The sequence below is a fragment of the Vombatus ursinus genome, unplaced genomic scaffold (assembly GCF_900497805.2).
Source record: "Vombatus ursinus unplaced genomic scaffold, bare-nosed wombat genome assembly UNPS02014807.1, whole genome shotgun sequence".
Taxonomy (NCBI): domain Eukaryota; kingdom Metazoa; phylum Chordata; class Mammalia; order Diprotodontia; family Vombatidae; genus Vombatus; species Vombatus ursinus.
This window is the reverse complement of record NW_020954585.1, coordinates 45,031,349-45,042,364: the sequence shown is the minus strand read 5'-3', so window position 1 is coordinate 45,042,364 and position 11,016 is coordinate 45,031,349. Positions and strand designations below refer to the sequence as shown.

Sequence of the window (11,016 nt, the reverse complement as noted above, 5' to 3'; positions counted from 1 at the left end):
AAGGAAGGAAGAGAGGAAGGAAGGAAGGGGGGAGAGTGGGAGGGAAAGAAGGAAAAAGAATGTATTAAGCATTTCTTATATGCCAAGCTCTGTATTAAGCTCTAGGGATACTAACAAAAAAAGCAAGACTTTGTTTCCTGTCATGGGATTCGTAACTCTGAGTAAGGGAGACAACACATTAAAGGGTAGGTGGGAAAGTCTGGAATTCCTAAGGGTTCATCAGCAGGGTGGATGGCAAGACCCAAGGGGTCCTTAGGTTACTCTTTGTCAGATGAGGGTGGGTTGTGGAAGGAGGTGGGTGTAGCAGGTAAAGCCTGAAGGGCTTGAGGAGGCAGTAGCAGGAAAGCTGGTAAGGCCTAGTGATTCTCCATCTCACCAGAAGGAATAGAATTGGTGGCTTCTATTTAATCCAAATTGTATGAGTGATCAAGTAGCCCAGATGGGTTCTGTGCACCATGGCCTTGGGAAGGGGTGTTTATAGATGCAGGGGAAGACAAGGGGGAAAGGGAAGTAGTGGACTGAAGGCTTTCCTAATGTGCCCTACTTTCTGAGTTTTAGAGCATATAGGGTGGGATTGATGTTTTGGGACAAGGGAATCTTTTTGATGTCTCCTCAAGTTACGCTTGTTTCAAGTTGGCAGTGAGAAAGCCAGGGATTTTAGGAATTGGGATGATGTGGTAGAGCTACGTCTGTTTTTTCTTATATCTGTTATGCCCAGGGTTGTCAATGACCTTGCCAGTATTTTGTCATGAAAGCTAAAAGCATGCTTTACTGTGTCTTGCCCTGGATTTTAAGTTGTGGTTTTGGCAACTCTAATTTCATCCCATGTATGCTATCTTGGAAGGACCACTAGGCTTTCAAGAGACTTGGTTTTTCGTCAATCAGTCAATCTGTCAACAAGCATTTATTAGGCATATGTGCCAGGCATTGTACTGGGGACATAAAGAAAGGCCAAAACACAGTCATTGCCCTCAAGGGGTTCATATTCAAATGGGGGAAACAATATGCAAATAACTCTGTACATACAAGGCAATCTTTTATTTTTTAAAGTTCAGTTTTATTTTATTTTCAGTTCCAAATTCTTTCCATCCTTCCTTTCTTTCCCCCCTCCCAGCCACTGGGAAGGCAAGAAAACCAAAACCTATTATAAGTATGTATAGTCATGCAAAACAAATTTCTACATTAGCCTTGTCCAAAAGAACAAGAAAGAAAGAGAGGGAAAAGGAAGGGGAGAGAGAGAGAGAGAGAGAGAGAGAGAGAGAGAGAGAGAGAAGGAAATATGCCTCAGTCTGCAATGAGTCCATCAGCTCCCTGTCTGGAGGTGGATAGCATGACTTTGAGCATTGCGATTGGTCATTGTGTCCACCAGAGTTACTAAGTTTTTCAGAGTTGATTATCTTTACACTATTTCTGTTACTGTATACATTGTTCTCTTGTTTTGCTCACGATTTTGTATCAGTTCATGCAAGTCTTAAATGGAAGATAGTCTTAAGGAAAGTAAGAGTGGAAAGGACCAGGAAAGACCTTCTGCTGAAGGTGGGATCTAAGCTGTGTCTTGAAGGAAGCCAGGGAATTTAAGCATCCAGGGTAAAGAGGAGAGTGTTCCAGGGATGGGGGACAAGTAGTGCAAATGTTTAGTGCCTATTATGATCCTATGATTCTCTGTCCTGACCAGGTATAGAACTTTGGACAAGACATTTCCCCTCTCTGGGGCTCAGTTTCTTCATCTGTAAAATGAAAGCGGTGGGTTAGTTGATCTTTGCGTTTCTTTCCAGAGTTAACATCCTATATGGTTCATGGAAGGGGGTGGGGTGGGCAGCTGGGTGGCTCAGGGGATACAGTGTGGGGCCTGGAGTCAGGAAGACTCAACTTCCTGAGTTCAAATATGGCCTCAGACACTTACTAGCTGTGTGACCCTGGGCAAGTCACTTCACCCTGTTTGCCTCAGTTTCCTCATCTGTAAAATGAGCTGGAGCAGGAAATGGCAAACCACTTTAGTACCATTGCCAAGAAAACCCTCAAAGGGGTTGCGAAGAGTTGGACGTGACTGAAACAGCTCAACAACAAAAAGGGGTTGGGAGGGTGAAGGGAGACATTGCCTCCAGAAGATTCTCCTTCGCCTAGAGTCTAGTCATACCCAGAAAGAACGGACTAACCCTACCCAAGAAAACTTTACAGCTTTAGAACATTCAGGATTTGAATGACCACCGTCCTACTGCACCACCCCTAGGAAAACCCAACTCCCTCCCCTTTTCCTGCTGATTAATAGTTTCTTCTGGAGATGTGGCCTACTTCTTGTGAGTTTTTTCAAACCAGCTTCCTGTTTTGGACATTTATCAAGCTTCCTTTATTTTCCCCAACTCTCCTTACTTGGATTTCCCCTCTCCACACACACAAGGCTTAGTTAAAGGGGCCTTTGTTTAAAAATGGTTGGGAAGAGCAGAGGGGGGCAGGAATGGAGGCAACTTATGTGTCCTAGGAGAGGAGTGAGTTCCGAGTTGCTGGGTTGGTGGCTAAGTGAGCCACAGAAGGGGCTCAACTAGGTGGGTTTGGCGGGAAGATAGGTGGGAGGGGAAGGGGCAGGATGGTGTTGAGTGGATGGGGTGCTGGCCTTGGTTGGTATAGTGCCTCCTCACACCCCAGCAAAGCCTTTGATGACATCATTTGAGGGCTATGGGGAGTTTGGATGACACCATTAAAGGACCTTTGTCTCTCTGGTCTTTGGAATGTAGTCCGTTTGGCTTTTAAAGTCACTGGGACAGTGGTCTTCTCTCTACTTCTAGACCCTTGTCATCCAGAAGGAATCTTTTGCTCCAGGCTGTGATAGGAGATAGGTTACAAAGTATTTCCAAGCTGGTCAGTTGGCAGCAAACACTCCCCCTCCATTCCCCCACCCCCACCCCCTAGTGCCTAACATGTAAAGGAGAGTTCTTAGTTTTTTTTGTGTCAAGGGCTCTTGGTGAAGCCTATGGATCTCTTCATCAGAATAATTTCTTTTACCCATAACAAGGAATGTTAAATTTCAATTAGAAGTCAATGAAAATAAAGATCTTATTTTTTTCCCAGTCCAAGCTCATGGATCCCTGAAATCTATCCATGAGCGGCAGGTAAGAAACCCTTAATATGAGGCACCCCTGCTAGTTAGCTTAGCTGAAGGTAGAGCCAAGATAAGGCATTTAAACTCCTTAGGCAATTGAGTTCAATCAGTAAACATTTATTAAGGGAAGAATGGAAGGAAATAAACATTTAGTAAGCATCTTTCACATGCTTAGGCACTGTGCAGGGCCTTGGAGACAAAGAGACAAAAATGAAATTCACTCGCCTTATTAGCTGTGGGACCTTGGACGAGACACTTCTCATCTCTGGGCCTTAGTTTTCCTCATTAGCAAAATGAGGAGAGGGGAAGTGGTTGGGCTAGCTGACCATTGAGGTCCCTTCCAGTTGTAAATCTATGATTTTTTAATTAATAGTATTTTAGTTTTTCCAATTATATATAAAGACAATTTTTAACATTCATTTTCTATAAAATTTTGAGTTCAACATTTTCTCTCTCTTTCCCTTCCCTCCCCACTCCCTAGAACAGTTAGCAATTTGATGTAGGTTATATGTGTGCAATCATGTAAAACACAGCTCCGTATTCGTCATGTTGTGAAAGAAAAAACAGTTTGCAAAAGGAAAAAAAAACATGAAAAAAATAAAATGAAAATGCTATTCTATCTGCATTCAGACTCCATCAATCTATGAGCTTTCTAAGAAGCTTGTGATTGTTGCAACTAAACCAATTTTGCTCCTTTTTCTAACTGCTTGTCTTGCCTAGTCCAGTAGAATCCTCTGTCCCCTCTGGTCTCCTTGAAGATTTAGCTCAAATCCCACCTTCCCCAGGAGGTCTTTCCTAGTCCTGACTCTGCCCCCCAAGGGCTAGCACCTTCTTTTGGAAGACTATCTGAAAATACTCTCTATGTCTTGTATGTTCCTATTTATGTTATCTTCCTCATTAAGAACTCTCCTTTGAAAACAAGGACTGGGGGTTTTTTGGTCTTTTTTTATATTTTCTGCTACTTACCAGTTCCTGGAACATGTTCAGTTCATTTTTCAGTTGTGGCTGACTCTTCATGACCCATTTTGGGGTTTTCTTGAGAAAGATACTGGAGTAGTTTGCCATTTCCTTCTTCAGCTCATTTTACACTCGAGGAAACTGAGGCAAATAGGATGAAGTGACTTGTCCAGAGTCATACAGTTAGTAAGTGTCTGATGCCAGATTTAAACTCAGGAAGTTTAGTCTTCCTGACTCCAAGACTGGAACTCCAGCTAACATCCACCAAGCTGCTGCTGCTGCTGTTGCTAATAATAATAATTATAATAATAATGGCAATAATGATGATGATGATAAAAGCATTTATATAGCATTTTAAGGTATGCATAAACCATTTTGCAATGGATTACATCCATTATCTAATTTGAGCCTCACAACTAAAACATGCCCAAAGTTGCAGAGCAAATTAAAGCAGATTAGAGCCCTGATCTTTTTCCAGTCCAATCATAATTGATACATAATTAATGAATACAAATTTATAAATATTAAATGTGCACTTATTAAGCATCTTCCATGATCCTAGCCCCCTGTGCTAGGCAGTAAGGATATAAAAGCAAAAAAGAAATCATTCCTCAACTTGAGCTTACATTGTATGGGAGAACTACAGGTATATAAGCAGATGCAGAATATATACAAAGACAATATAAGGCATTGTGTGTGTGTGTGTGTGTGTGTGTGTGTGTGTGTGTGTGTGAGAGAGAGAGAGAGAGAGAGAGAGAGAGAGAGAGAGAGAGAGAGAACAGCAAGAAGGCTAGCTTGGTTAGACAGAAGAGTTTATGAAGCAGATTACTGTATAAAAAGGCTAGAAGGGTAGGTTGGAGCTGGGTTGTAAAGAACTTTAAATGCCAGACAGGAGTTAGGATTTGATCTTAGAGGTAATAGGGAGCCACTGGAGTTAATATATTGAGTAGGAGAGTGACAAGGTCAGACCTGTGCCTTGAAAGAATCACTTTCTTTTTCTTTCTTTCTTTCTTTCTTTCTTTCTTTCTTTCTTTCTTTCTTTCTTTCTTTCTTTCTTTCTTTCTTTCTTTCTTTCTCTCTCTCTCTCTTTCTTTCTTTCTTTCTCTCTTTCTTTCTTTCTTCAATTTAAATATTTAATTTTTCACCTAGTTACATGTAAAGACAATTTTTCACATTCATTTTTTAAAAATTTTGAGTTCCAAATTTTCTCTCTCTCTCCCTCTTTCCCCTTCCCTCCCCCCAAGACAGTCAGCATTTTGATACAGGTTATACATGTTCAATCATGTAAAACACATTACCAGAAGTATCACTTCTAAAGAATGGATTTAAAAGGGAAGGGAAGGGATGGGGAGGAGAGGGTTCTTTCCATTCCCAACGGATGGGAAACATATCCCAAGAAGCCACAGGTCACAAAAGTCTGTTTCTCCATCTAGGGCTTAGGGTTTGTAGGGGGTGGGGTGTGGTAGGGGCGGGGTTTGCATAATCACGGATTCTGGTGAAGCCCTCCTGCCCAGGACTATAAATGGTCAGTTCTTATTGGTCTCCCTTCAGGCACTGCTGGAGGTTTCTTTTTAGAAGATACTTGGGGGAAGGAGGCGAAGTGATCTAACATAGCTTCCTCTTCTCCTTTGCAACAGCAGAATAACCCACCATGGCCTACCACAGCTTCCTGATTGAACCCATCAGCTGTCACGCCTGGAACAAGGACAGAACCCGTGAGTGCCCCCCTTCGATTCAAATCAGCTCACTTGCCCCGGGCATCTTCTGCAGGCCAAGCATTCACAGCAGCGGGAGAGGACCGAAGCAGGAGGAGGAGGGGGCCCTTCCCTCCCCAGGAGAAGCAGCTGAAGCAGAATTCAGCTTTATCTAGACAGAGCAAGGGTTCTTAATGTTTTTGGTGTCATGAGCCCCTCTAGCAGTCAGGTGAAGCTGATTGTCCCCCTTCTCAGAAGAAGTTGTTAAATGCATAAAATAAAATATGTAGGATTTCAAAGGAAACCATTTCTATTGAAATACAGTAATCAAAATTTAAAAACAATGAACCCAAGTTCACTGGCCCAAGATTATGGACCTTTGATCTAGAGGCCAAACCCAAAGAATCATAGAGCTGGGAGGTCTTCTAGTCCAACTGCTTCATTTGACAGAGCAGGAAACTGAGGCCCTAAGAGGGGAGTGACTTTCCCAAAGTCACCTAATGAGTTAATTACTGACCTAGAAGCGTCAAACCAGAGCTTTTCCTATTGGTCCACATTGCCTCCTGATTAGGGGATGCTGTGTGTGTGTGTGTGTGTGTGTGTGTGTGTGTGTGTGTGTGTGTATGTGTGCAAAACAGTGCAAAACTCTGGAGTCAGGGGACTCTAGTTCAAATCAAACCTCTAATATTTACTGCCTTTGTGACTTTGGGCAAATCACTTTAACCTCCGTAGGCCCCAGTAAAAGGAGGGACTGGAAAAACAAATAAATAAGTAAATAAAAAGGAGGGAGTAGACTAAATGACCTCTCAGGTCCCTTCCATGTCTAAATCCAGGGGGCGCTATGAATTGAAGACTGGTCACAACTTACTCATGGCCTGCTCTATCTTCTAGTACTCTCTGCCCCAGTCAAGCCTGCCTCCTCACCATCCCCCAGAAGGGCTTTCCACGTTCTCCCTCACCAGTCTGCCTTTTTCACCTATCTTCCCTCCCCCTCCTGGATGGCTCTCCTCACTCTTGGCCTATATAAATTCTACCCAACTTTGAAGGCCCAGCTCATAGTTCACCTCTTCCATGAAGCCTTCCTGGATTGCTCCTCTACCTCCACTGTACACACCCCCAATCCACAATGGTGTTTGTTCCCCCAGATTCCTACTGCCTTTATTGTTTGGACCAGGGGTGGGGAACCTGAGGCCTTGAGGCCACGTGTGGCCCTCTAGGTCCTCAAGTGTGGCCTCGAGGTCACAAGTTCCCACCTCTGGTTTGGACCACTTCATTTGACTTTTAGCATAAGCTGCCTTGTCTTGTTATAATACAGACATATATCACGAGCCTATTTTTTCTGGGCACCTCGGGAGGCCCTGGGGATGCTAAAAAGAAAACAAAAACTAGAATCTCTGACAAGGACCTCACAATGATTTTGGGGAGGGGTGCAACTAGTACAGGGATAAGTGAGTACAAAGGGATTTCTGAAGGGAGGAAGCCTTGTCTTTGTAGAATAAAGAATCCCCTGGTGTTTCCCTGTCTCCTCAGCTAGTCTGTGAGCTCTTTAAGAGGAGGGATTGTTTCATGTGGCTTTGTAACCCCTAGGGAAGGCCCTCCTGCTTTACCGGCTGCTCAGGGTGGCTTGGCTTCTCTCTAGGAGCCATTCTTCCCCATAAGCCTAGCGGCCGCTCTCACTTAGTAAACTCTCCACAGATTAAAACGTATTTACAGGGTGGCCCCAAAAATCTTAGTACAAATGTTAAAGGTCCAACCTACACTAAGTCTTTATGGATACCCTGTATAGAAAATATATATTATTATGTGTAAGCAACAGAAAGGGAGCTTTGCTCTCAGCCTCGGGAAGGGAATAGGACCATCTTCTTTCCTAGTCCTCAGAGGAATCAGCTCCCATTCCTGCATAAACAGATTCACAGCATAAGCAGGGAAAGTTCTAATAACGTGAGCAGAGTTAAAGGACCTTGCGACGCAGTCTCTGTCCTGTCTCTAACTGGCTTCCCTTGGAGTCTTAGCTCCTTTCATGATGGAGGTTTGCTGGTAAATTACAAGCCAACATATGTTGTTGCGTTAAGAGAGTTCTTCTCTCCTTACCTCAACCTCAGTTTCCTCTTCTGTAAAATGGAAATGATAATAACACCAATTTTACCACATTGTTGTGAGGATCAAATAATATAATACATATGAAGTGTTTTACAAATAGCTCTCCTCTTCCTCCCTCTCCTCCTCTTTCTCCTCCTCCTCCTCTTCCTCCCTCTCCTCCTCCTCTTCCTCCCTCTCCTCCTCCTCTTCCTTTTCCTCCTCTTCTTCCTCCTCTTATTATTGTTGTTGTTGTTGTTACTGTTACCTTGCCTTCTCATTTGCCAAAAACCTAGATGGAAAGAATTTGCTATCCTGACATTTAGGAAAAAGCAGTGGGCCAGGAGTCAGGAGACCTGTACTTTAGCACCATCTCTGCCACAAACCCATTGTATAACTCCTTGTAAATCACTTCACCTATTTCAGCCTTAGTTTTTCCATCTCTGCCCTTGAACTAGGAGGTTCCCAGGACAGCTCCCCCAATTTTACAGACTTGCTGTGTATTCTGAGTTCCCCATTTACCTTTCTTTCAACTGTCCTTGGATACTCACTACCTGTTCTATTGGGCTAGCCTCCAACTAGGCTTGGTCTGAGTTGTCTCTGTATTGGACAGAAGTAAGTGAGCTTTGGGCAGTCTTTTTTTTTTTTTTTTTTTTAAATTTTATTGATGTCTGTAAGAGGAGGACCACTTTTGGGTTCCCGTGCTGAAGGACTCCTGAGCTAATCCTTAGCATGAGGAGCCGAAATGTCATGATTCTTTTATAGATTTCTCCCATATGCATTCTCCCATACATCTTCACCCTGCTGTCTTTTCTACTGGTCCCCACATAACCATCATGCCATCTTGAAATGCAGTAGCCCAACCAGTTCTCTTTCCAGGCATCCATTGGGAAAGCAGCGTGCTGTAGTTGAAATCTGACATTATTGAAGCCCCAAGATCCAGGTGCAAGTTCCAATTCTTCTACCTTCTAGTTTCATGACCAAGATAGAGTGACTTTATCTCTCTGGGATTTACTTTCCTCATCCACAAAATAAGGGAATTGGAAAGATAATCTCCAAGAGGTATTCCAACTCTGAATCTGTGATCTTATGAAATGAAATGAAAAACAGATTATATCACATTCATTTCCTAATATACACCACCCCCCACCCTCACCACCACCAAAACCCCCTAGAAACAAAGAAAGTTCAGCAAAACAAACTAACAATGACCTCCTGAGGCAGCACATGCAACATTCCACTCCCATGATCCTCCATGTCTCTGCCAAAGACCCTGTTTTCACAACTTGTACCTGGTATCAGTGAAAATACTCCTGCTTCTCCCTATCTACTTTGAAATACTTGGCAATATTTTGTAAATTACTTCCCTTATTGCCAAGGCTAAGAGGGTCACCCTGGTCGAAATGCAGGAAACTGGCATTGGGTAGATCCATCCCTTTTCACTCCACAGGATAACTTAACTCCTCCAAGTACTATTTTTTCCCTTTGCTCATACCAGAACAGCCACCTTCTTTGTCCAAGAACCACTGAATGTTGGAGCTTGTTTTATAAAATTAGACAGTTAGATGGGATGATCTCTAAGTCCCTCCTAGCTCTGACATTCTGTGATATCAGTCTTTTCCTAAGGGGAAACAGTCCTCATTTTGTGGAAGGAAGGAAAAAAGGAAGGAGGAAAGGAAGGAAAGAAGGAAGGAAGGGAGAAAAGAATACTCATTTTAGAAAATATTGAGTCCCTCATTCTCTCATTCCCTCCAGCCTCTCTCTCACCCATTGAGAAGGTAAGCAATTATACCTGTAAAGTGATTCAAAACATATTTCCATATTAGTCATGTTGCAAAAAAAAGGCAAGAAAAATAAAGTAAATTTTAAAAGAATGCTTCAGTCTGTACTCAGAGTTCATCAGTTCTCTCTCTGAATGTAGATAGTTTTTTGATTTGTGAGTCGTTTGGGATTGTCTTGGATCATTGCCTTGATCAGAGTAGCTAAGTCTTTCACAGTTTTGTCATCACAATATTGCTATTATGGTGTATAGTGTTCTCCTGGTTCTGCTCACTTTCACTTTGCATCAGTTCATATGTCTTCCCAAGTTTTTCTGAAACCATCTCCCTCGTCATTTCTTACAGCACAATAGTATTCCATCACAGTCATATACACAACTTGTTCAGTCATTCCTCAATTGATGGGCATCCCTTCCTCGATTTACAATTCTTTTCTACCACATAAAGAGTGACTATAGATATTTTTGTACATATATGTCCTTTTCCCTTTCTTCTTTGATCTTTTTGGGATATAGACCTAGTAGTGGTATTTCTGGGTCAAAGGATGTGCACAGTTTCATAGCTTTTTGGACATAGTTCCAAATTGTTTTCCAGAATGTTTGACCAGTTTACAACACCACGAACAGTGCATTAGTGTATCTATTTTCCTGCATCCCCTCCAGCATTTGTCATTTTCCTTTTCTGTCATGTTAGCCAATCTGCTGGGAGTGAGATAATACCTCAGAGTAGAAAAAAGCATTTATTAAATGCCTACAGTGTCTCAGGCACCATGCTAGGTGCTTTATACATATTATCTCATTTGATCCTCACAACAACTTTGGGAAGTCGGTGCTATTATTATCCTTATTTTACAGATGAGGAACCTGTGGCTGAGAAGGTTAAGTGACTTGCCCAGGGTCACACAGCTAGTAAGTTTCTGAGGCTGGATTTGAACTCAGGTCTTCCTGACTCTAGACCAAGGTCGCACAGTGAGCAATTGTGGTAGAACTGGGCCTCTTGGTTCCCAGACCAGTGTTCTTTTTCCTACACTACATTGTCCATTTGGGTCAGAGCCCTGAGGGAAAATCATTTAGCTCCTCAAAGCATTTAGCTGTAGGGGTCCATCATATGTGTCTGTGAGCATGTGCATGTGCCCAGGGATGCTTGTACATGTGTATGCTTATGGGGATAAGGGAGGGGAATGACTGCCTTCCAGGAATGGTGGGCCTGAAGTTGAATTTGTCTTCCACTCATTCCCATCCAGCTTTCTTGTGGTCCACAGAATCCTTGAACCCAACCTGGCTTCTCTTTCCCAATGCTCCCTTCCCCCTCTCCCCATCATTGCTTCCCTGCCTCCCTGTTTTCCTCTCTCCTCCCTCTCTTCCTCTCTCCCTTTTCCCCTCTGTCACTGGCAGGACAATGACTTTGATAACAC

The 11,016-nt window shown here is 42.9% G+C and overlaps 1 protein-coding gene across 2 annotated transcripts in view; it reads left to right on the top strand.

Moving 5' to 3' along the window:
* Positions 1 to 11,016, top strand: part of ARPC1B (actin related protein 2/3 complex subunit 1B) — a 53,842-nt gene that overhangs the window by 22,026 nt on the left and 20,800 nt on the right. The window contains exon 3 of one of the 2 annotated variants that reach the window (XM_027874913.1): positions 5,692 to 5,769. In XM_027874913.1, the coding sequence (XP_027730714.1) occupies positions 5,706 to 5,769 (64 nt within the window). In that variant the 5' untranslated portion in view covers positions 5,692 to 5,705. The remainder of the gene's footprint in view (positions 1 to 5,691; positions 5,770 to 11,016) is intronic. The other variant, XM_027874914.1, reaches the window with a different exon arrangement.